The sequence below is a fragment of the Pteropus vampyrus genome, unplaced genomic scaffold (genome assembly GCF_000151845.1).
Source record: "Pteropus vampyrus isolate Shadow unplaced genomic scaffold, Pvam_2.0 Scaffold36, whole genome shotgun sequence".
Classification (NCBI taxonomy): Eukaryota; Metazoa; Chordata; class Mammalia; order Chiroptera; family Pteropodidae; genus Pteropus; species Pteropus vampyrus.
The window spans coordinates 2722391-2748965 of NW_011888817.1; the positions used below are offsets into that span (position 1 = coordinate 2722391).

The following is a 26575-nucleotide window of genomic DNA, read 5'->3' on the forward strand; positions in this document are numbered from 1 at the left end:
ATATTCCAGACAATGTCTTCCTGAAAGTGAAATTGCTGGGTCAAAAGCTATGTATATTTTAAAAATCTAATTTTAAGTTTTATCAAATTATTATATGTGCAAACAAGACAAACAGAACTACAGGGTGTAAAACGAACAAGCTTCCATCTCCTGTCTCACCGCTTCCCGCCCTCAAATTCTATGACTCAGAGAAACAATTTTTATGTTTCTTCTGGTATTTATTAAGCAAATATAAAAATAATATGCTTATGCTGTTATTTCTTGATTTCTCAATTTCGACATTATATATTATCCCTTAATGATGGAAGAGGAGGATTTAGCTCCCATGCAGAGCCCCTCCTTCCATAAATCATTCTCATCCTCTCCTCCTCTTCCTCCACAAACTTGCTCTTTTCTCCACTTTCGACATAATTCTATCACTTTGGATAAAACAATATTGTTTGTTATGCCAGTGTAGCTCACAGCTGAGCCATATATAGTACTATGATTACACTTTCTTTTTTGCAGTTTCTAGTTGTCCTGGACTTAATTGCCTCTTTTTTGTTGTTTAGATCAATTTCATAGAGGTACAATAGACGCGAAAAAAAAATATACCTATTTACTTGTACAGTTCAATGAGTTTTGACTAATGTATATACCACCCCAATCAAGATATAAAACATTTCCATCACCCCCGGCAAGTTCTCTCCTGCTCTTTTGCAGTCAACCCCCACTTTCCAATCCCAGGTTGGATTCTATCACTAGAGATTAGGTTTACCAGTTCTTGGACTTCACGTAAATGGAATCGTTTTTGGAAAATTATGCTGCAGAGACAGACATGTAAAAAAGCAATTATAGTTCTCTCTGTAGAAATCAGCTTGAAGAACACAAGGCCTGTTCCTGTGCTGAGGCAGTGAAGGATTCCTGGAAGAATTAAAGAATAAACCACCACTACTATCTGCAGCATTAGAAAGAATAACCGTGTTGTATAAACAGGCGTTCTGTGGGGCGGGGGAGCATAGAGAATGGAAGAAGGTGCAGATGAGGAGGCATAAACAAAGCCTTGGAGGCAAGAGCAATCCCGTTGGGCTCAAACCTGGAGATCCTAACGTCTATCCAATTTATTACTACGAAACTTGTTTGCTAATATTTCCCCAGTACGAGCAGGGCACTTATGAATAAGATCTACCAATTACATTTTAGTGTTTTCCCCTCCCTACACTATACACTCTTTGAAAGCAAGAACTTCGTAATTAAACCCTGTTACCTAGTAAGCATTAATAAATATTGACTGAACTGGAGAATGAGTGGATAAATGAATGAGAGAAAGAATAGATAAATGCATTCAAGCCCCTGACTGGAAATGGTCACCCTCGGCGCTGCAGTCTGGCCCAGAAGCCCTAGGCCCGGGATAGTGCTGGGGCCAACTCTAAAGGTTAAAGAGACGCTCTAGGAAAGCATCGCGCTCTTCGCCATGGTGCCGCTCTAGCCTCGAAGACTCCGCTCTATGGCAATGGGGGAGGGCGGGGCCGTGGGCGTCTCAGGTTTTTTGTCCGGACCCGACGGGAGCGCGCCTAGCGCGTGCGTACGCGACGGCGGTTGGCAGCGCGCGGACTGTGTGAAGTGAAGCGAGGTGACGCGGCTCCGAACTCACGGATCTACCGACTGAGTGGCTCATAGTCCGTCAGCAGCCAGGCGCCCCGAAATGTTGTCTGGAAAGAAGGCGGCCGCAGCTGCGGCTGCAGCGGCGGCGGCGGGGTCGGAGACCGGCGCTGGAGCAGCAGCCGGCGCTGAGAACGGCTCAGAGGTGGCCCCGGCGCCCGCGGGCCTGTCGGGCCCTGCAGAGGCCGGGCCGGGGGCGGTGGGGGAGCGCACTCCCCGCAAGAAGGAGCCTCCGCGGGCCTCGCCCCCCGGGGGCCTGGCCGAGCCGCCGGGGTCCGCCGGGCCTCAAGCTGGGCCTACGGTCTTGCCTGGATCTGCGACCCCCATGGAAACCGGAATCGCAGAGACTCCGGAGGGGCGACGGACCAGCCGGCGCAAGCGGGCGAAGGTGAGGCCCGACCCCCTCCCGCAAACCACAAATCCCAGTGCCTTTGCTCTCCAGAGGTGATTCCCCCCGCCGCCCGGGACTTGGGCCTTGAGCCCCACGCCCACCCCAGACCTCCCTAGTCAGTCGCTCTCCGCCCCACTAGCTGGATGGGTGGGGTGAGGGGAAGGTCTTTGCCAGTGTCGAATGCGGTCTTTGTGCGGGGACCGACCGTACTGAGAAAGGGAGGGCTATTTTACTCATTATATTTTGTACACCTTTTCATTTTCTCGACTGGAAAAAATGGCTCCCTGACGTGGAGTTACAGATGGCGTCGTTGGAGACATACATCACTTGTTTGTCCCCAGATGTGTCTGGAAGCTGCTCAGCAGTATTTATGGAGTTTTACCTGGGAGCACATTGGAGCTGTAGGGTGATGCTAAAGAAATTGCCTTAGCCAGGGAGACCGAAATAAGGAGCAGTTTTTCGAGTCTTTGCTGTGTGCAAAGATTTTTCCTCTTTTTTTAATCCTCTCGACGATCTTTTGACGGAAATTTTTACAGGTGAAGCTGACTAAGAGGGTTAATATCAATTAGTGTGCACATATATGGGAAGAAAAAGATTTGTCACGGGGAAGTATATACAGACAATAGCTGCCTCACTTCTCGGGTGCCAGATGCTGTGTTCAGAGCATAATAAACGTTTTATTTTTGCTAAACACCAACGAGCAGGTATTGTTAGCTCCATTTTAGGAATGAGTAAACTGAGGCCCACTATTTAAGCAACCTGCCCATAGTCGCACAGCTAAGAAAGTGGTGGAACTGGAATGTAAGCCCTACACTTACATTGTGGTGAAGTATCATCAGCCTCTGAAACAAAGGACCACATGGGACACCTAGTCCATAGGGTACTGGGGCAGTACTAGGGCACAGATTTTACACTTGGGCATTTTCTTGAGATTTCATGGTCCAGTTGACAAACGGAATATATGTACATATAGTTTTAAATAAGTAAATATTTAAAATCATGCATTTATGTAATTTGTTTATATAACAAGTTTTCTACCTGTATATAATTTTTAAGTTGGTATATACCAAATAAGTATGTATGAAGAGCTTTTTTTTTGCATGTGTTTGTGGCTTAAGCGTTATTGTCTCAGTTCTGGAGACTAGAGGTCTGAAATCAAGGTGTCAGCAAGGTTGATTCTTCCTTAGGTTGATTGAAGAAAAGCCTCAGAATGAGCAGTTTCTTGAGATAGTATTACCTAGGCCTGAGAACGCTCAGATTTAACTGCCCACTTGAGAGATCTCTCCAAGAATAATACCCTGTGCTAAATAACAGGCGAAAAGGCTGTTGGGGGCTTTCACCAAAGCATGGGTTAGAAAAGCACAAGAGGTTGGTGACTCCCAACTCTCAGTAGAGGGCAGAAGCACAATGGGGTTTTATTTTAATATTTCAATAGAAAAGTGTGGCCAGAAACCATGTGATAAGATTTTTTTTAACATTTTTTTTTTAGATAATTTACATACCAGAAAATTTGCCTTTTTTAAGTATACAATTCAGTGATTTTTAGCATGTTCAAAGTTGTGCAGCAGCAGCACAGTCAATTTTAGGACATTTTCATCACCCCCAAAAGACAACTGTACCATGGGCAGTTATTCTCCATTTCTCCCTACCCCAGCCCCTGGCAACCACTTACCTACTTTTTCAATATATGGATTTGCCTATTCTGGACATTTTATATAAATTACGTGTGGCCTTTTGTGTCTGGTTTTAGCATGTTTTCAGGATTCATCTATGTTGTAGTACTTGCATTCAGTACTTGATAACTCTGGGGCCAAATAATATCTCATTGCATGGATATACCACATTTTGTTCATCATTTGATGGATATTTGAGTTGTTTCCACTTTGTGGCTATTATGAATATTGCTGTTATATGTACAATTTTTTGTATGAATGTATGTTTTCAGTTCTTGAGTATATACCTAAGAGTAGAATTGCTGAATTATATGGTATCTCTGTGTTTAGCTTTTTTGAGGCACTGCCAGTTTTTCACAGCAGCCACTCCATTTTACATTCCTATCAGTTGTGTATGAGGGTTTTAATTTTTTCATATCCTTGTTGACACTTGATACTGTCTTTTAATTATAGCCATCCTTGTTAAGTGGTAATTGCATTTTGGATTTGATGTGTGGTATTAACCCTAACGACTAATGATGTTGAGCATCCTTTTTTTGTATGCTCATTGGCTATTTGTATATCTTTTTGGTGAAATGTCTGTTCAGATCCTTGTCTCTTTTTAAAATTGGGTTCTCTTTTTATTGTTGAGTAGAGTTCTTTATATACGGTGATTACAAAAGTTTTTAATTTTGATGTCTTAATTTATCTTTTGTCCTGTTTACTTCTGGTATTATATCCAAGAAATCATTGCCTAACCATTTTCTTCTAAGAGTTTTTTATGTTTTAGCTCTTGCGTTTAGATCATTTTAGAATTTTTTATATGATATGAGGTACAGGTTCACCTTCATTCTTTTGCATGTGGATATCATACTCAGCATAGTTTGTTGAAGAGTATTCTCTCCCCCTCTGAATGATTGGAACCCTGTTGACTGACCATAAATGTAAGAATTTTTTTATGAACTCTCAATTCTACCCCATTGATCTGTACAGTATTTCTGTTCTTATGTCATTACCACACTACCCTGATTCCTATAGTTTTGCAATAAGCTTTGAAATCAGAAAGTGTGAGCTCTCCAACTTTGTTCTTTTTTTAAGATTGTTTTGGCTAGTCTGTGTCCCTTGCATTTCCATATGAATTTTAGGATCAGTTTATCAATTTCTACAAGTAAGGCACCTGAAATTCTAATTGTGATTGCATTGAATCTGTAGATCTATTCAGGACATGCTATAAGATTTCTTTGAAATTCTCCTGTTTATTTTAATTCCTGTTTTTCCATTGTGATTAGCTCTGAAACTCTGAACAGTTTCTGAAAATGGGTTATGTGTTTATTTTGGGGAGCAACTAGGAAGTAAGGAACTGGGGGGACAGATCTATTCATAACCAGTCTTGGGAGCCAGAGGACACAGATCGTATGGGTTGAACATCCATAAGAGTAAAAAGCAAGCCGGGTCAGTGTAGACAGGCACTCAGGAGTTCTGAGGTACATACAAGAGATACCTATATTTGTTGGTCTGGGAGCTTATTCAGGTTTGAGGCCCCTCTTTTTAAAAATGACACATTTATGTAATCAGAGTTAGGTTCAGGGTATTGGAAGGGGTCCGTGCAAGTTGAGGGTCCCTGACGCTTGTTTCATTAGTATCAGAATAAATTCACCTGAGTGTGTGTCCATTCATATCATGGCAAAATGTTTAAGGTTTGAAATTGGTAAATTGGATTGGGATTTTAAGAATATCACACAGCTTCAGGAATGGTGGCCTTCAGCTGGGCCTTGAAAAAGGGCAGAATTTAGAAAAGTATTCTGGAAAAGGATGAGCTTATTGCAGTTAGATCTTCTGTGATTCATTTTTGCTAGAAAAATAAACCCTACCTTGTAAGGTTATTAGGTTTAGATATAATGTAAACAAAATGCTTATTGCAGTGTCTGACATATTGTAAGTAGGTGCCCGGCAATAAAGTACTACCAGTGAAGAAAAAGAAGTGAAAAATGCCTGGGATATAATACAAAGTGGTTTGAGTACTAACAGGGAGACCATAGTAGACAACTGAATATTGGGAACAATGGGCAAATGAATTTAATTGGAAATGAGATTTTTCTAGGATCAAGATAAATTGGAGGGATCTGGTTGTAGAGTCGTGTCTAGGTTATAAAGAGCTAAAAATTAGATATTATATACTGTCTAGTATGGAGGCTTCTAACTACATATGGCTATAGAACACTTACCATGTGACTAGTATGACTGAGGAAACTTAATTTTTAATCTTAATTTAACTTAAACAGGCATATGGCGAGTGCTCAGTAGCCACCTGTAGCTAGTTCTACCTTATTGGAAGCACAGATACAGAACATTTGCATTATCATAGAAAGTCCCATCAACCAGGACCACACTAGAGTAGGAAGTGCAGATCATAGTACTATGAGAATTCAGGGGAGGAGGAAGATGTATTTGTAAATTTGGAATATTTGGAGAATAATTTGCAGAGATAGTTGGACCCTGAATTTTAGGCATTGGATTAACAGAAAAAGGTTGGAGTAGCTTTTAGGGAGTTTAAAGATGGGTAAAATAGTATTGAGGACTTTTTGACTAGTGTTAGAAAATGGTTAGAGGTAGGTTTGATTAGTTAGAGCCAGAGAGTTTGTATGCTGGTTTGAAAAGGTTGGCATTCATCTGTTAAACTATCTGGAAATATCAGAAAGCTATCTGAAAATCTGGCAGTTATACCCTAAATGAATTAAAAGGTATAAACATTAAAGCAAACAAAAAGACTGGAGCTTTAAGGTGATTGGGAAGTGAATGAATCATTGTAGCAAGGGTGTGGAAGAGAAGGGAGAGACTAGAGATGTAAATTTGGGAGTTGTCTGTCCATGTAAAGGTAAGAATAATTACCCTCCTGACTCATGTCATCCAATTGGGACATCTTTGTGTCCTTGTTCTTAAGTGCATAGTTGTAGAACCTCTGAAGTCTTTGAGGATTTTACTTGGGGATGAGATTCCCAATCTTTTGTAGTCACAGTATCTATTCCTTTTCTTGGGGTTTTTAGTTTTTAGAGTTTTTATGATTCTCTCAGATAGTTTTTAAACTTTTTATTAGGTGGAGAAACCCTTTTTTACAAAATAAAATTTTATGACAATACCAAAATAAAATACTGCTTGCCTGTTTTATATTAAGAGGTAAATTTGTAACATTTATTTTAGTTGTAAGTCTTTGAGAAAATAGGGCTATTTTGATAGAGCCAAATTTGAGAATGGAGGTTAAGCATAATAGTTGCAGTCTTGTTTCAGCCTTAGAATGCGATTTTATTGAAGTATTGTAACGATCTAGTATTGATAGATAAATATTGCAAAGGGTTGTTTTTGTTTGTTTAGCTTGCTTTGCCATCTTAGGACACACTCAGTTGAACAGAGGTGGCAGAAGAAATTTCATCTTAGGTCTCCCCAAAATTGAGTTACCCCAAGCAGTATAAGTTCATGTTTTCGTGGTCTCAAAAGGGTTATGGTTTAGATAACACATAGGAGTGTGTATTTATTTTAAAAATACATTTAAAATTAATAAATGAAATCCCAAAGACTCTTAGGGTTCTGTGGAACCATATTTTGTTGTTTTTAAGTACTACCTTTAGCTATTCTTGCTCCTATTTCTAGGTATTTTTCTAATTTTTTTTCCTGAAAACTAAGAACTGTCTAGCTTTTTCCAAGTGTATTCCTTGTTAATAATTATTACTTCATCAAAACATTGGATTAAACAGCGATAAAGATTGTTTTTGCTGCAAAATTTTTCAGTACTTTTAATATGTATTATGACTCTGGAGGCCTATAAAGATTGCAATGTTTCCCAGACTTAATCTTGGATTCCTTTTTCATTCAAAGGGGATAGTGTCTTATGGAACATCCTTTGGGAAAAACTGAACTACTGCATTTGAAAGAATCTTATATTGTTTGTGTTTGTCTCAGAATTTTGCACATTGCCCAGTTGCACAGTCGGCACTTAAATGATCGTTGATTGAATGGATAAGATTGATGGTCGTGGGATTAAAGACTGAACCTTTGGGATGGGGAGGAGTCGAGCACTGTTGAGGGGTAAAAAGAGAAAGGAAACTGCATACTATAAGAATATATTACATTTTCTGACCCCTCTCTTTGAAACCTTTCCTTCTTGCTGCTTTTTCACCCATTGTCCCAAGATCTATTCCGACTGGTTGTTTTTTTGTTTGTTTGTTTTGTTGTTGTTGTTAGGCAAGGCAATCCTTGGTTGAACTCACAGATTGCAAGGACCTTGTCAGTTTACAATCTCTTATTTTTTTATTTTTTACACCTACAGCACCTGGTCTTCCTGGGTGGTCTCCCATCCAAGTACTAACCAGGCCCAACCCTGCTTAGCTTCCAAGATCAAATGAGATTGGGCTTGTTCAGGGTAGCATGGCCGTGGACTATCTCTACTGTTTTATCTTAGCCAAGTTGGATACAGTTTACAGTTTGGGAGGTTTTACCTGATTCTCTCCTTTATAACTAGAGTGCGAACTAGTAAAACTGGTAGCCTCCATTTCCACATCACTCTTTAGTTTGTTGTAAATAAGGATTCTTTGCTCTTATCATTCAACTCTCTTAGGTCATCAGTTATTTATTTATTTATTTTTTAAAGTAAATGTACCTTTTCATAGTTTCAGTTTGACTGTTGCCATTTGCAACTTTTATTCTCTGTCTTCCTCCTCAATTCCCAGTTTGGTTTCTGGCATTCTTCTGCTGTTTTCCCATGGAATCATAGTTAGAAGTACAGGCTTGGCATTAGATAGACTTGTTATTCTAGTTAGCTATATTTTTTCCTAATTGGGTTTTTTGTTGAAAACTTCCATTTTATGAACATGATCGCACACACACACACACACACATTGGTTCCAAAATGAGTCCCTGATTTTAGATGTTCACTGTATTTAGCTTTCCCTGGTATAATCTCTGTATAGGTAGAGTACAGAGAGATGGATGAAAGCTTGGCCAACCTCTCAGAAGATGAATATTATTCAGAAGAGGAGAGAAATGCCAAAGCAGAGAAAGAAAAGAAGCTCCCCCCGCCACCTCCTCAGGCCCCACCAGAAGAGGAAAATGAAAGTGAGCCTGAAGAACCATCTGGTAAGTTGTAGTAACCAACCCAATTTTGTTTTATCTTAGAAATAAGAATAAATGGATTTATTCCTATTCTGCAATGTTACTTGTTTTTACCTTTGATATTGGCCTTGTGTGTCTCAGTGTGTGTATGTGTATGCATATATATATAAACACATACACACATATGCATGTGCATACATACATTACTGATACTCTTTTTGTGTGTGTCTGTACATATATAGGAGGAAAGTAAAGAAGGGGATGGAAGGATAATGGCAGTATAAGACATTTGGACAGTTGGAGAAAATAAACAGAGAAAACATACAGAAAGCCAAATCCAAAAAGTCAAACCTTTCAGTGATAACTCTGATTCAGACTTTAGAGATAGAATGGTTCAGAAATTATTATGGCTAAATTATTCCCTTACTAAGTGGTTAGATAAAACTTTCCTGGTGTGGATCAGTTTTGAAAGGGGTCTTTTCCTAGTGACAAATGTAAAAATATATTCTGAGTTCAAAAAGAAAAGTACCTGTAATTGTTTAGTTATTGGGCCCTCCAATCAGAGGAATGGTAGGCTATGAAGAGATTCTAAACTCACACAGTCTTATGACATGGACAGATTATTGGCATCTATAGTATTGGTTTCAGAGCTTCAAATATCTTTAAAGAATTTTTGCTAATGTAACCTTAGCCTGAGCCCTACTTAAGACACCCAGACCAATCAGGGATACACCCATCTGTCTTAGACCAAACAAAAGTAGAATCTTAATTAATTTTTCATATCTTCTGCCTTAATAGCATTTCATTAAGTTTTGACTTTGAATTTTTATTGCATTCTTGTCTTTAAAATACTTTTTATATTTCCAGTAGCTCTAGGCTCATTCACCTCAGCAGTTCTTTTAGTCCTGTACCTTTTAAAAACAAAATGTTTGTTTCAAACTCCATCTGCTGTACCTTGCATGACTTTCATAGGTACCCAGATTAAGGCATATTTCATTTGAGAAGTTTTTTACCTTTTGTTTTAGCGCCTCTCTCTCTCTCTCTCACTCTCTCTCTCTCTCTCTCTCTCTATGTCTTTCTCCTCCCCACCTTCTCTTAGGTTCTTCTTCTCTGTAGTGTTATGTAAATCACCAGAAGTTATTTTATTTAAGGAAAAAGGATTCATACTGATGTATCATTTGAGAAGATTACAAATTATGCGTTAATTTAAACTTAGACTATACCAAACATTCTCGCTAAAACTTCAAAAATAAAAATTTATAATTTACAGTAATTTTGATAAGTTTTAATAAAAGAATATCATTCGAAGACGTTTAGAAAAAGATAGATTCTGGGTTCGGTTCTTCTCAGGAATTGGGTTTTCTTAGAATAATTTTCCTAAAACTTTCATTAAATGACTTCTTGGATATCTCCTAATTGGGAGTGGTATATTACCTTGGGGCTAATGTCCCTGAGGCAAAGATAACCTTTTCTGTACCTCAACCTTTACTCTTTTATTGTTGATTTTTTTCCCCCGGTTTTCTAGACTTATATCGAGCTCTCTTCCCTTCTTTCTGTCATTACCTCCAATTCTTCTCTTGACTCTGCTTCTTTTCTCTGTATTCTTTGATTCTTGCTTTCTTTTTTCCTACCTGTGCTGTAGACTTTCTAGTAAGATACATGGAGATAATCCTTTTGATAGCTTTCATAGCTCAAGAGACTGCTGATCTCTTAGGTCTAGGGTACTAAGTATAATTCAGTAGATGATCTGATTTCTCAAATGCTGCTTCACCCTCTTTTTTGATGTGATTGTCAGTGTTTTCGGTAAATAACTGATTTATCATAGTACTCAGTTGATACATGCTTTCTTTGTCCTTTGAAAAATTTTAAACTGAGTCTTGGTTTTCATGTTTTTCTTTTTCATAAAAACGATCAGTTGATTGGTTGATTATTTATTTATTTATCTTTCCCATAAATGTCAGGGACTCTTCCTACAAAAAAATAATATCTTAGCAAAAGGATTTAGGATTTGGGAAACTGTCTTTATGCTATTGCATTCTAGTTAATTTTAATCCAGTGGTTTACTTTAATTATCTTAGTATTTGGGGGGAAAGTTAAAGTTTTGTTTCTTAAGTTTAGGATATCAGTGCTTAGAAATGTGTTGATAACAGCCAAAACTTACAAATATGTTATATGAGGTTATGAAAATAAAGTTATTCTTTTAAAACTTAAAAAAAAAAAAAAAACTAGGGTGCATTAGGTAAGTACTTTCCCTGGAAAAGTAGTGGGAATTTACTGGTTTATGTAATTTAGGAATAGATTGGGCCCTGATGGTGAATCATAAAGTACTATCAGTTAAGTTCAAGTATTTAGAAACTGTCTAGGGTTTCCAAATCTCTTATCAGAACCAGTTCTTTCACTTGAGTTTTCACTCAGAAATTGACTGAAAGCCCTGCCATCATGTATCTTAAAATCTTGAGAGAAGGTGTAAGTCTGGCTCTTAACCATATCTTTTCTTCATCTCAATCATTTTAGATAATAAGAAATTAACCTATTTATTAAATGGTGTACCCACTTTTAAATTTGTTTAGAAAATTTTGCTTTGCTTTTCACAGTGTTAATCTTAAGAAAAATAAAATATTTGTTAATTATGATGGCTCAAGTTATTCTGAAAGCTCAAGGTCTTTGAAGTCAGTAGGTAAAATGATTTGACTAGAGAAAATTCCTCTAGGAGAGTTTTGAGAGGAGGCCAGAAAGGAAGGTTGGAGCCTTGGTTACCAGGCTAAGGAATTTGGACTCAGTGACCTTTAAGCACTGGGAGGAAGGTGGGGTGGCGGGGTAGAGGGGATGCACTGAGTTTGTTTTTTTGTGTTTGTTTGTTTGTTTTGTTTTTTGAGTGAAGGATGTTGTACCAAAATACATGTTTTGGAAAAACCAATTTGATGTGATCTACAAGAGTGAACTAAAGGAGTAAAGAGAGTGGGATTGGATACATGACAGGCTATTTCGTAATCAGTTTTAGTGGATTTGGGACAATGGGAAAATGTTCTCAATACCAAAGCTGAATTTTTATGGAAACGAGACTTGAGTTTTATTGTTTGAGTTTGTTTAAGAAGTTCTCTGTTCTGGCTTAAACATTGTTTTTAGATTTGTCAGTTTTTGATAACTTAATGTGGCATGTGGTCCTGGGGTATTCACATGGGTGAATGATGTATTTTTCGTACTAAGTTTTGCAGCTTATATTTAATATCTACTTAATTTGTTAAACATTTTCCTGTATTTTTATATTTGCCTACACTCTGAATATATTTGTTTTAACTAATGATGGTTTTATTTGGTTTTTCAGTAATTTTCTATCAAGAACAGGTTGTCCTTGGAATTGTTTGCTAATTAGTAGTATCTCTTAATAGTGGAGTGTCTATAAAATAGAGTAAAATTTTGGTGGACTGTTGGATTAGAATAATTGGCTCAGTTGTTACACTAGATTATTTCTCAATGAGGATTTAGTATATTAACTGATTTGTTAACACTCAGCTATTTTTATTTCCATACAAAAATATGATTTTCCTCTGCTGCCTTTCAGCAGTTGGAATTTTCCAAAAGGACCTCACCTGTTTTTCCTGGATTTAAATTTCATATTGGATAACTGTTTAGGAACTCTGGTTTAGGAAGATATATTTCTTTTTATATTAGAAGTAGCTTAGTTTTATATAGCTTAAGACTTTTATAGAAACTTTAAAATAAATGAAATTTGTAATGGACTATTAAGATGTCTTTCTCAACACTTCAAGTTAATAGATTTCTCAATAGAGACATCAGAAGTATGTTTTAAAAAAAGGCATGTGTCTGTACATGTAACATTTTTCCAGGCTTAGTGATGTGCTAATACTCTAATGAAGCTTAAAGTCTTCATTAAACCATTGGTTAACTCTTCAAATTGATTTTGTTAGTTATGGTTATTAGATAGGATTAGCCGATCAGTGACAGCTCTGTGTTATAATCTACTTTATTGAATGACTGTGGGAAAAATCACTTTATCTCCTTATATTCTTACAAGAATTCTTGTAAGAATACAAACAAAGGAAAGTACCTGCTCTCTTCTATATTGTGCATGTTAATTTTAAATATCTGTGTCTGAAAGAGATATAGGCTAGTAAATAAATTACAGAAATCATTGATGTGAATGATTGGTATGATAAAAAATTTATGTGGTTTTAATTTTGGGACCCTGTTCATATAATAGTCATACTGTAGGTTGAAAGTACTTTTAAAAATCACATAAAGGGAGATGCAACCTGAATCAGTAAGAATACTAAATTATGGGAAATATATACAATATATGCGTATAGGTGAAAGATTTTAGCTAAAAATTTAATGAAATCTGATTACAAGTACTGTTACAATGAAAATATCCATATGACAAAAGATCAGTGACCAAAGATTTGATGAATTGCTTATTCAGTATAGCAAAAATCTAAAAGGCAGAATCTTTTGGACTGTCTTTAGAGCTTGGAATGATAGAATTTGACCAGATATCAGAATCAGTAGTTCTGATTTTGTGTAGTGGTCCTTATGTTTTCATAGTTCTTTGTTAATGAGCTGCCCTATGAGGCAGTCTTACCGATTGCAGTCAGTATAGGTGCTGGGTTTGGCAGCTTGGATAGTTACATGGTCAGAGTTCAGATGAATAACTTTTTTTTTTTCATCATGCTCTATTTCTCAAGTTATTTGTCTGATTTCTCTCTATGCTTACAAGTGCAGTCTGAGAGCAAGAGCAGCCTTCAGGTTTGGTGAGAATTGACTCATTACCTTCACAAAGTTGCTGGGAAATTCATTCCTGCCAGAATTATTTATGTTGCCATTTTGGCCTGCTAATTATTGTCAGATCTAAGTGCCTGAAATTATTTGAGTTGTGTTAGACAAGATGTGATGCGTACATTTAGAAAACAGATCTAGAATTAATTTTCTTGCCTTTGTGTGTGTGCGTGTAGCATCATTTCAGTGTTCTGATTTGGAACTGTGCTCCAGAATACCTTGCTGGAGGGCTGAGAAAAAAATGTTGCAGGCCGATAATTCAACAAAATTTTTTATTTTGAGAGAGAACAAAAAATGGACCAAGATATATATCACCTATATAACACATGATCTCTACTCTCAGATAATTTATAACTTAGTGTGGGACACAAATGTATACATAAATGTGAAAAAGACAAAATACTCGTAATTAAATATTACATTTTAGTATAAAAATTTGGAGGGATTTCAAGGCATAAAGGGTAGAAGGGAAGTAAGTTGTCCCAAATCCTTCTTGACTTACTGGAAGAGTTAAAAAAGGAGATGTGGGGTGGGGGTGGGAATTGATAGTTTGGAGGGGAACATTTAAAAGAAAAGAGATATATTTTCTGCACAAAGTAAGACTCTTATCAAACATGGCAGGTCTGCATTTACTTTAAAACTTACAGTGCTTTATTCCAGGCACAGTCCTGGATTCTGAGGGTTCAGAGCTGCAGACTAGGTCCTCCCTGCAAAGAATTCAGACTAGTTTAGAGTTACAGATAATAATTGACTACAGTGAAGAAACTATACAATAAAAAAAGTGTATTCAAAGTATGCTAAAAACTCAGACGTTTTAAAATGTTATTCCCCAAATTGGATTTTGGGAGTTCTACATTGATTATGAAGGGATGAAGCTGGGCTTTTTTATGAAGCAGTTTGAGATACTTATTTTTTAACTGTTTACTGCTTTTGGCTAATAAGAACCATTGAATTAGATCTACCAGTTTATATTTGGTCTTTGAAAGATTGAGCTGCTTTTCTTATAATGAATGATTTCATTTCATTTGTTACTTTTATTAAGGTAAAATAGTAATTTGTTTAGCCGAGCAACTTTGTTTTTATAATTTCCTTGAATTCATTTTGCAACCTTCCTTTATTTGGTCTGATCATGGTATAATAGAGGAACAGGATATTTTGTGAGGATTTTCTCTGTAAATAGGGCTTGATATGATCAGATGAGAAAGTATGAACTCCACCTTCGTGTACAAACATCTATTTGTTGAACAGAGAGTTGAATCAGGAATAGGGTGGATTGATGTTTTACTTAGGAAAAAATCAGGTTAGGTTTTGGACTAGGTCAACATACTTTGTCACTTTTGGAAACTGGAAAGTGCGGGTAGCCCATTTTCAGTAATGTGTCACTTACATAGTAGATCATTCCTTAAGCTGATATACGTTAAATCATAGGAGGAATGGCAAATCTTTATGCATTCTAATGTAGACTTTCTCTCCTCAGAATAACATAATTGAAATCCATGTATCAACAACTGTTGAGATAAACAAATGTTAAGATTTTGTCATATTTGCTGATCACAGAGATTTTAAACATTTGAACATAGGGTAGTGTTTTTGCTTCTGCTGTTTTTTTGCACCTTCTGATATTTGAAGGTAATATGAGCACATATGATTAATGAACACCTAAGAAGTTGTATCTTCTTCATAGCAGTAGACCGAAATCGTATTTAAGATGGAAGAAGCCCCTGATAGGAGTCTGGAAAGATGTAGATAACCAGAGTTCTGAGAAACTTACTTGAGCAGAAAAAGGAGGATTCTCTTGTTGAGAAATGTGTTCATGGTTAGCTGTGGAAAGTTATAATGGTTCTTTTAATTTCAGGTCCAGAATAAAGTTCAATATTGGCCTTTTTAAAAATAGGTGAATAACTAGAAAAGTAAGCCTTATTGTTAACTACTTAAATACACCTTAAGCTTGGTAGTTGAGCAGCCTAACATAGCATCCGAATTGTATACTGTATTTGGAATATTTTGAAATGTGAACTATAAACCAAGACTTTGCGCTGAAATAAGTAAGGAAAACCCCTACTCTGGAACGTGGAATGAAATAGCATGTGAAAAAGTCAGTTCTTCCCATTGGGCTTGGAAAAGCTCTCTTTTCCTCCCTATCTTGTAGTGCTCTTTGTTTTGTATAGGATCTTGCTACTGAGCTTACTTCTGCCCCCATGTTCCGTCTTGAGATGCAAATCTTCCAGCAGTACTGTGGGAAAATTCTAGGCAGGCTCCTACCTCAGGCAGCACTATTTTCCTGCTTTCGAGACCTTAAGAAGGCTATCAGTTTTAGTTCAGTACTTTAAATGACAGTGTAACCCTAGGATTGCTGCTCTAATTAGAACCCAAAGATTTCATTTTGGATAATTTTGTTGGATGATATTGCACAGTGTTAGCTGTGTTAAAATGCCTCTGATATGCTTCAAAGGAACCCCTAAGATTTTTCCTTCATGCTAGTTTAGTCAACCTCTTTACTTTCCTTTGCATTTCTTTGAACTGCTGCTATAGATCATTTATTCTTCTGCCAAGAATCATAGTCAGGAGATTAGCAGGAAAGCGATGCACCAGGAGTGGTATACTCCAAGGCTGTTTTTGAAGCAGCCTCTCACTACAGGATGATAGGAAGGCAGCGCAAAATGTTGATGGTCACCAGTAACTCACTACCTTTCTCAAAAAATTTTTTTTTTTTACTTTTTTGTCATATGTTTAGGTCAACCAATTCCTCTTTGAAAACATGGTGACTTTCCTTAGATTAATCATACATTTACAATAGTTTTAAACTCTGAAACTTTTATTACCTCCATGCTATTTTAAAGTCTTTAAGCTTCAGTCTTAGTTGAGTTCTAGTCTTTAATTTCCAACCATCTTTAGAGTATTTTCATTTAACTTCACTAGCCTATCTCCCAGATTTCCTTTTTTGTCCATTCTATCACCACTCTCCTGAATTTAGAAGACTTGGAGTCATCTTGAAAGTCCTTTATCTCTTTTATCAAATCAAAGTCATGTATCTTCCTGTGCACAGCCTCTTTGATCTGTTATGCCTTATCCGTTTTCACTGTCACCTTTTTATTCTGGGGGATTTTACTTCACATCTAAATGATTTCAGTAGCCTTTTGATTGGATCTCTTTTATCTAGGTCACCTTTTCCCTCCAATCCATCTGGTACAAGGAGACTAGATTAAGTTTAATTAAAATATCACTTGTTTTGCTGCTTTCCTGCCAAAGATCATAGAATTCTCCCTTGTTACTATTAAGATCAAGTTTAGGTTTTGGCACTGAAGGTGGCTATTTTACCTTTCCTGCTTGATCTCCCACTGCTCTTTGAGAAGATATCAGTAAGCAGGGAACTGTGTGTTTCTCTGCGCATACCATGTCTTGTGTTTTTGTCCTTGCTTTTATAAATGTTCTGGACCATGCTAGTCTATTCAAATCTCTCTGGATTTCCTCAGAAAAGCTTTCCTGATTCTCCTAGTCTGTGTTAGCTACTTGTTTACTTAAAAAAAAAAAAAAAAAAAAGTTTTTTTCTGGAGATTTTTTCATCTTTCCCCAGTTAGATTATAAACCCTTTTAAAATAGGGACTCAACCTGTTCTACATTTGTATTTGTAGTTGGCAGTTTTGGATGGTAATTCAGTAAACATTGAATTAGTGAGAGTATTAAATAGGAAACTCAACTGACTTAATATAATGGAAACTTATGTTTTAAAAGATTTTTTTTCCTCTGCAATTTGTTGGGTTTGATTGAAATCAGTCATTTGGCAGCCACTTTTATGCTGTAAATTTGGTAAAATTTTGATTAAATAAATTTTGATAAATTGATTTTCTGTTTAAAAATCATTGCTTCCCAGAAGTTTAGAAGTTTCTCAAAATGTTTACAAAAGTTATCAGTTTGAATGTGATTCTAAGAAACTAGTCAAAATGTGAATGTTTTGGTCAGTATGTTCCTGAGAACAGCAAACCAGTGATTCTCACCTCCATGCTTGCCAGATAAAAGTATTTGAAGGATATCATAGACTTTCTTCTAAGATACTGAAAGAGTGGTCTCTTGAGAATATGAATCAAGATGAGAAAATATCCAGTAGTGTGACTATAACTAAAATACTTCACGGTTCATCAAGAATAAACAGATCTGCAGAAGGTTTATTACAGGACAGCTGAAAGGCTACTATGTAAGATAAACGAAAACGATTTTGTTTTCAATTTGGAGGAAACAGGCACAAATAAGGATCTCTACTTCAAACTTGAGGATGTATAGGTGGGTGGGTGTGGGTGTGGGGCGATGGGATTGAAAACAAAATGAAGTCTCCTCTGTGCAGTGGTGCCCAAATCAAGGTGATATTAAAAAGTTGCTTTTATATATTTTCATTTTCTATTTTGAATTTGAGCTCATGGGTATAACAGCTGAACTTGCTTGCTGTTCCATGTCATTATGCCACTGTCAGAAGCAGAGAGTCCTAGGCTGGAAAGACTCAAAGAGCAAATGAATATAGCATTTTTTATGTTTTAATCAGAGACACTACCTGGATGGAGAGCTAGCTGCAAACATTTGTATGCGTGCTGTTTTTAAGAAAATGATGAAGCCTTGGTCTAGAATACAGCCAATGAAGATGATGTTGTTTTCAGCTGTCTTTGAAGATACAGGACACCCTCAAAATACTCATGAATATGTTGTGAATAGAGAAAAAATAGCAACCTCATCAAACGTTTTATAAACCTTCATTAAGTCAAGAGATAAATCTGTTCTTCCTTTGCTTAATTTTAGACGCTTTTTATTTTGTTTTCCATCATTTCTTGCATGTTTATATCGCCTTCTGCTTGGTTTTCTATTTCTCTGCTTCAGTAATACTTGGAGTTTCATTTCTTTTTTGACTTTCTGCTGTTATGAGGGATCCCTTTAAAAAATATTCCCAGAGTATTGAATATTTTCTGTACTTCTCTTACATCGTTTTATCAAAGATCAGTATCGTTATAAGAGTTTTGGTAGTTCTTTTTTTTTAAAAGCAGAACACAAACAACAATGCACTGCCTACCTAGTGCAGAAAAGAGCAACCGGTTAACTCTTTGAGCATACAAATCAAGGATAAGAAATAAATCCGTGTTTCTGTTTAAAGTACCATTGACGGAGAAAAAAATCAGTCAAGAGCTACCTGTAGGTTGAAATAAGCTAATTATCATATTGCATTGCAAATAGAAAAGAAGGAAAACAATAGAAGGAAGAATAAAATAATTCAAGCTTAATGGCTAGCTTGAAAGTAGATTTTGTTATTTTTTTAGAACTGGTTAGATGCTTTCTTGGTAAGAGACTGTTGCTTTTATTCTTTTCCAAGACAGGAATAAAATTTGAGAGGAGCTATATTATTCTTAATGCCTAAATGTTAGTCTTGGAAACCGTATTTATTTCACTGTTCTGAGCCCCCTCTCCCCACTTTTTAAAATACAGTTCAGTCTTCTGATCTAGCTTGGTTTGGTTTGGAACCAAACAAAACAATGTCAACAATTTTTTTTAACTCTGATTTTTTTTTTTAATGAATAAATCCAGAAGTTACTAAGAATGAACATTTTTGATTTAAACTTTAAAAGTAAAATTTTAAGTGTAAAGCCTGCATTTTCAAGTTAAGTTTGCAGGTTGGATCAAGTAATTGGAGTCATCTCTTCATAATTAATATGTCCTTTTCCAAAGGCTACAAACAACAAATCATATGCCTTGTGCCCTGTTTGAGAAGCATAATCTTCTAGAACCTAAAGGGCCCTTTAGACAAGATCATAGAGAGATAATTTTCTAGTGAGATTCTATTCTACCTTCAAAGCAGAGCATATACATTCTAGCAATACGTTCTAGTGTTGTCAAAAATCATTTCTGTCTTCGTATACTTAACACCTTCGTATACTTAAAGATGATGATGTCATTTTAAGTCTTAAAGACCTAGGAGCATTCTTACAGTAAGTGTGCTATGTTAGTTTCACTTTGCTGCTCCTTTTTAACGCAAATGGTAGAACAGTCAACTTGCTTCTAGTTGAAATTCTTTTAAAATAAACTGGTTAAATGAAGTTTGTCAGTTTTTAGATCATGGGGTGAGGGGTGTCATATCTTCCAGAGATCACACTGTAGTTTTTCATGGTGTACTAGGTGGCTAGGAGTGTAAGGGGATCATAGCATCTGTCTTGGTGATAGATTTTGGAAGAGCCTGGAAGATGATCTCTCCTGATCTTTCTCAGATTGAACTTTCAAGCTGTAATACTTATTTTGAAGTTATTTCTATACGTTAACCAATGAAGAAATTTTTTTTATCAGGCTTATCATGTAGCTTAAGGTAGAAGTTCCCCCAGGATCTTGCCTGTCCCCTACCCTGTGTGTGTGTCTGTCTACAGTACTTGGCATATGACTGCAGGTCATCTTATAGTGTGTTTTAAAGTTTTGCTAAGGAAGCACTGGCATACTCAGATCTAGCTAGCGCTGTCTAGCGTGTATAGTAAATAAAACTTTTTTGGAACTGAATTATTTTGTTATAGTCCCTGCTTCGAAGTCAAGAGGAGAATTTTTCATTAAAATTATGTCTTTTGCTTATTGTCAAATATATTTTTTAGATAGAAAAGTGAAGACAGAGAGAGATTGAGCGGATGCTGAATTGTTATAACTCCAGATCCTTGAGCCCATGTCACACGCATTCTCAGTCTAGCAACAAGCAGCAAAAGACATTTGGAATCCCTTTTTTCCCCTATACAAACTTGACTAGTAAACGAGACTGACAGCAAAGGTTTAGTGATTAGAAATACTATGTTATTTTGTTCTGCTATCTTTCAACAAGAATCAGCGTGTAAAGTTGAAATTTCCTGACCAGAATTTTGAAGACTATGATGTGATTCCCTGGGCCTTGATTCCAGAAGGAGCTCTCTGAATATGGGTTTACTAGTTGGTGGTGAATTCGTGAGTCGCCAACTATTAGGCCTTTATGTCCAGATATTATCTTAATTATGGAGTAAGGTCCCTGAGTTCTCCTCTTTCCTTCCACAGGGCAAGCAGGAGGACTTCAAGACGACAGTTCTGGAGGGTATGGAGACGGCCAAGCATCAGGTGAGGGTGGCATTAGATGCTTGCCACTTAGTAGCAAGAGCCGCCAAGTCAGGGATTGATGCTTGCAAGTGTTTTTGGCTGTGGTATCCACATTTTAGCCAGAAGCGCAGGGGAAATATAACGCAAAGAACAGAGTAGTATTAGAGAGTGTAGCCAGAGCAAAGGCAAGCAAAACCTTTTGAAGTCCTCAGGCCGATCTCAGCCCTCCGCTCTTCTTCATGTTTTTAAGGAGATGGCGGTACTTTTCTCCCCAGCAGCCTTTATAGTAACAGTCAACATGATATAAAACATAGGCTTAGGAATTGGGACCTTTAAAAAGAAATATAACTGTATCTACAGAGGAGAATCCATAGACTGAAAGTCTTCAAAAAAAAAAGACCGTAAGGCATTCTAGAACTAGTCAGGCACGTGACTCTAGCAATGGTTGTTACATGGCGTTGGATAAATTTTTTTCAGTTAATATTACATAGTTAATCATTTTGCAGTTTAAACTTTTTCTCACACAAAAATTAATCTTATTTAAAAAAAAGTCTGCTCAAAATGCTCATTTCAGACCAAACTGAGATTTTTACTTCTAGGAAAAAGTAAAAGGTTAAATGACTTTTAGGGGTCCATTTGAAACAGTTAAAGTTTGTTCTAGGAATCCAAAATAGCATGTCTGGATTTCATCCTTTGCCTCTTAAAGGATGCTTTTGTGTGTTCCAGTGTTAAGGCTGGTTTTATAAATTGGAATAGATATTACTTCATTTTTGGAGTTTGTCACTTTTCAACTGTTAAGTCTACTTTAAAATTATTTGTTTATCGCAGTTTGTGTAAAGCAGGTCCAGGGAGTATTTGTATTTTACTCTCTTGGAGCAAAGATAGTTCAGTGTTAATGCAGAAATTAGTATTTGGGAATCCGGAATGTTGGAAGTAGACTTCCTTTAAATGCTGTCCCTAGGATCGGCAGTTAATTGCCAGTAAGCACATGGTTATCTTGGAGGAGTTAAAAATCCTCATTCAGAGTCTATATCTGTGGCAGATTAACCTTTGAGAGTGCTTTTCATCAAAGGACGAACAATTGGGTCATCATGGAATTGTTGAGGATCAGAGATAGACTTTAGAACTTTAATCTTGAAGAAATATATTATTTTCTTGTTGCTTTTTTGTTTTTATGTGAATAAATTTACTCTTCTGCTTAATTTAACTATGTTATATTGCTAAAAGTAAAAGCAGACTTACATTTAAAACTGTGGTGCTACTGACTTAATATTAGTAGAACATGAATTTTAAGTGTTTCCAGGAATGGAAGTGACTATTCTGAGATCTCTCTTCAGATCTTTGTCATGTTCAGAAGCATGTATTTGTGAGATGATACATCAGCATTAGAAACATTTAGTTATAAGTGATCAACATTCTTCTCTTAATAAAACCAAATGACCCTCATGAGTATCTTGGGGCCAGGATCATATCTTGATTTTTTAAAATCCACATCAAGTTGGTGTGTACATCCTAAATCTTAAGTTGGAAGGGAACTCAAGGTCATCTTGTCTAGCTTCCTAGACAAACAGGTAGTATTGTATCACCTGTTTTATGGATTCAGACCTGAAACAAAGTTAAATGACTTGACCCAGGGATACGCCAGCAGTTGAAGGAGTGAGAACCTAGAGGTCTTGTTTTTTTAATCAGACTATTCATTACACTGTCCCTCATAGAATCATTTGGTGTCTGTTTATCCTAAAAATCAAACCTCTAAAACAAGAAATCATGGGATTCTCTTTTTTCCTTTCCTCTCCCCCTATTCTTTACTCTTTTTATTTCAAAAAACTATTATAGGACTAGATATGGCATATCTGTAGTTTACTAATTTTAAGTAGTCTTTTATAGGTAGGTCCTGTCAGGCTTTTGTTTTCACTCTTCAGCTAGAAATCTAATTATAGTTAATTTATCTACTTTCTGGAAAAAAAAAAATGACAAGTAACTCATAGAGACCTTCTTTTCTTTGTTAATTTTTATATATCTGTTACCTTATTCTTCTCAAGATGCTACCTTTATCATCAGAATCAGGGGAGAAATGATTTAATGGACTAGAAGGCCTATATCATCATCTCTTCCCTCTTCTCTTCTGCCTCTCAATGCCTCTCAAATTTATCTATCTGAAAAGGTCTAAATTATTCCCTTATACAATGTAACTACTACTACTGTATTCAGAGAAATTGCTGAGCCAGACCATTAGAAAGGGCGGTAGTGCTTTTAGCATGACTATGTTTTGAAAGGTGATGCTGGCATTTCCTATGTGAAATAGTGATAAAAAGGAATTGACCAAAGGGCAAGATTGTTATGTAGGCAGCCTTGGGCTTTAAAAAATTTTAGATAGCACCTTTGAAAGAGTCTAGATTTCTGGAATACCAGATTCTGTTAAGTGCACGCAAACACCAAAGTAAAAAGCTATATTCCAGAGCCAAGTATAAGTTATTTCTGAATTATCTGTACTACTGATACTTCCCTTTAATAAGGATATCATTAAAGTCAGCTGTATTATCTAAGGTGTCTTCCTCTAAAGGAGAACATGAGTTAGATTATCCAGAGTGGTCTATTAGTTCATTTTGGAAATATCCTATAAAAAGGATGTTTTTGGTTTAACTCCTGAACAGTTTAGGTTCCAAATTAATTTTTCTTTGAAAAAAGATTAGATTTTTATCTTGCAGGCTTTTTATCTTGATTTCGATAGTCGTCTTTCCTTGAAATAATAGTCTTCATCTCTAAAAACCAAGAGGAAGGTAATAATTACTGAGAATTTTTAGAAGCCATTTTTCATTTTTAAAAATTGATTATTTAGGAACAATTAGGTTTTTTAGATGTGATCGTAGAAGATCGAGATAGAGAAGAGACTATTCACGGATACACCAATGTCACAACTTTTGGCTTCTTTAAATTCCTTTTGTTAAGCTTTTGATATTTGATTTAAAGATACTTTAAAACTACCACATGACTTAATAAAACGTCTTAATTGTTACATATCCTCAAGATTCCCAAAGTTAGCCAGCTAGATTAGTGATTTTTGATGATAAGAACTCTTAGAACAAGGAGCCAGATGTATAAAATTTAGTGTTTTTTCCTACATGGTTTTCCTGTCATTGACTATATTTTGCAGTAGGGTTGATATTCAGTGATCACCTATTAAACATGTAGAAGGTAATATATCTAAGAAAGCAAGCTACCCCTATTTTGAGGAGAGAGAAGTAAAATTTATAGATTTTATGGATTTTCGTGTTAATAGTGCACACTCATGAAATATACCAAGAAGTAAACTATTAAGAGATACTTGGTCCAAATACTCAGGATTATTATTATTATGTATATAATGCTCCTTATAATGTGACATGTTTTTGATCTTAGTTTTGTTTTTTGTTTGTTTTGATTTTGGTGGTAGGGGGCTGGGGATATTAGAGCTGTATAGTTTCAGAAAATTTCACATTACTGAAATAACCTGTACCCCTGATAGTCAGCATTTCTTCTTTTCTTGCCTTAATTTCATGCTCCATCCTCAAATACATGGCTCTTACTGATTATTTTTTTCTTTAAGGAATAAAATTATCCAGACAGTCTTTAATTTTAGGTTGGTATTCATTAAATGTAAGGATTGATTTACTTTAGTTATTTGAAACAGCATTTGTGCCCTCATTATCCACTGTGGATGGATAGATTTTTCCCCTTGTCTCCAAAAGCAGTGTTTCTTAATGTGCAGCCCATATTAGCATTAGGCATTTTTGCTTAACCTCTGGTTAACCATTGCTTTTTTCTAGGTAGTGTTTGAATGTCTTTGTGGAAACAGCACCTCAATGGCTAAGCTATAATTTTCTAATTTAGAACTTTCCTGCCTTGTTCTTTTTATTCTCCTAATCCTACAAATGCCTTTCCTTTAATTTTGCTTTCATTATCAGTGCTTCCAACTTGTTTTATGTGCTTTAAAATAAGTGGATATCAGGTGGCTATTTCATTACTCGTATATAATTACTTCAGTGGTATTGAATTTTAAAACTCTTTAAATTGTGTCTTGATATTTTCATAAGCTGGTGGTTAAATATATTTTTATAAGGCGATCTTAGATATACAAGTAAAATATATGTAAATATATATATAAGGACATGTTATAAAGATGTGCTTAACCAGCAGCTTATGAAAACATCAATTTAATACCCAATTTAAAGAGTTTCAAAATAACATATATTTTACTTGTAGTATATAAGATATTTATACACTACAAGTATATGTAGTATATAGCATATGCAGTAACGAATTTACTTGGTACGTACTGAAACATTTCTAATGTTTCTGCCAGAAAAGGAAAATTCCTTGCTTTCTTTTGTCTCATAGTTGCAGTCTGCTTAATTTCTCTCACTGCTTGCCAGCAATGAATTATAGGAACTAATGGATGATACCATTGACAAGATAGTGTATTTTGTCCTGTTGATTATTAAACCTTAGAGTCCTCTTGTTCCCTGCTATAATCCCAAAAGAAGGCATGTGATTGTGTTTACCACTCCATAGCCTCTCTTGCTTTTCTGTATTTTCCTTTATTCTGGTTCTTTATTTTTAAATTTTATTATAGAGTATTATTGATACTAATTTTAATTAGTGTGTCCTCCAATATTATAAAATTGTTTTGTAAAAGAAAAAATATTCCAGTGTCTCGTTAAGTTTCATAACATGTATTTCACTCAGTAGACTGTAATTTTGGAATGTTACACCTGAGCGCCTAAATTATAAGGCTATTTTAGCTTTTGAGCAAATTGTTTTGTTAGAAAAGGAGGTAGGATTGTCTGAGGCAAAGCTTTATAGAGGTTCTTCAGGCCAAAAAGAAGTTTGAAGGCATAGTCATTATCCTAAGTTTTGTATTCACTTGCACTTTTCCCAGAGTCGTTTGCTTTCTTTGCTAGGTGTGGAGGGTGCAGCGTTCCAGAGTAGACTTCCTCATGACCGGATGACTTCTCAAGAAGCAGCTTGTTTTCCAGATATCATCAGTGGACCACAACAGACCCAGAAGGTTTTTCTGTTTATTAGAAACCGCACAGTAAGTTTCCGTGTCATCTTTTCTACCTTGATTATAGAAAGTACTTATTACTCTTACAAAGAATATGGGAAAAAGACAGAACTGTTGTTTAAAATTAGTTGTTTTTTTCTTCAGATATTTTTAAACATATATGTAATTCTTGTTTTTAGAAAATTGAGATCCGACTTGCTCTCATTTTTTGGCTCCTTTTCATTCCTCATAACATCGTAAGCAATATGAGTCTGTAACATTTTTTTTAATATACTTTTAAAATAATCACTTTGTCATTTTTCCTAGGATAAAAGAAACCCTTATTCTGTTCTATTCATCTGGTTTATCCTTCTCCTCTGGCTAAATGATTGATTTTAATGCCTGCGTAATATTTTGTCTTGACAGTTGGGTCGTAATTTAACTGTTGGACATTTAAATATTTTTGCTTTATTATAATTAAGCTCTGAACAACTTTTATACATTCTAGACTGTTTATTTCCTTTTGATAGAGTTCCAGAAGGAAAACAACTTTGTTAAAAATTATAAACACTTTAAGTTTGATATCTATTGCCAGATTGCTTCCCTGAGAGGTTGAACCAGGTGACACCCTCATTGCCTTGCCCCACCCCTGTTTTTGTTTTTAAAATGATGATAATTTGTGCTGCTATAATAGACCAAAATCATTTTATGTATTTTCTATTTCTTTGATTACTTTGACTGCTTCTTCACATTTATTAGTTGCGTGTGTTTCTTCTGTGAATTTTTGTTTCATGTCCTTTATTCATGAGAAATTCTTTAGCCATAGAGTAGAAGAGAGCAAGGTACTATTCAGAACATTGTACTCGGGGCTGATCAAAGCAAATTTACATTTTAATT

The 26575-nt window shown here is 35.9% G+C and overlaps 1 protein-coding gene and 1 pseudogene across 2 annotated transcripts in view; one reads left to right on the forward strand and one right to left on the reverse strand.

Moving 5' to 3' along the window:
- Positions 1-1684: 1684 nt before the first annotated feature.
- Positions 1685-26575, forward strand: part of KDM1A (lysine demethylase 1A) — a 52524-nt gene continuing 27633 nt past the window's right edge. Inside the window, exons 1-4 of one of the 2 annotated variants that reach the window (XM_011357553.2) lie at positions 1685-2029; positions 8646-8811; positions 20617-20676; positions 25596-25729. In XM_011357553.2, coding sequence (XP_011355855.1) covers positions 1685-2029; positions 8646-8811; positions 20617-20676; positions 25596-25729 — 705 coding nt within the window. The remainder of the gene's footprint in view (positions 2030-8645; positions 8812-20616; positions 20677-25595; positions 25730-26575) is intronic. The other variant, XM_011357554.2, reaches the window with a different exon arrangement.
- On the reverse strand, positions 7997-8115 carry LOC111738320 (annotated as a pseudogene).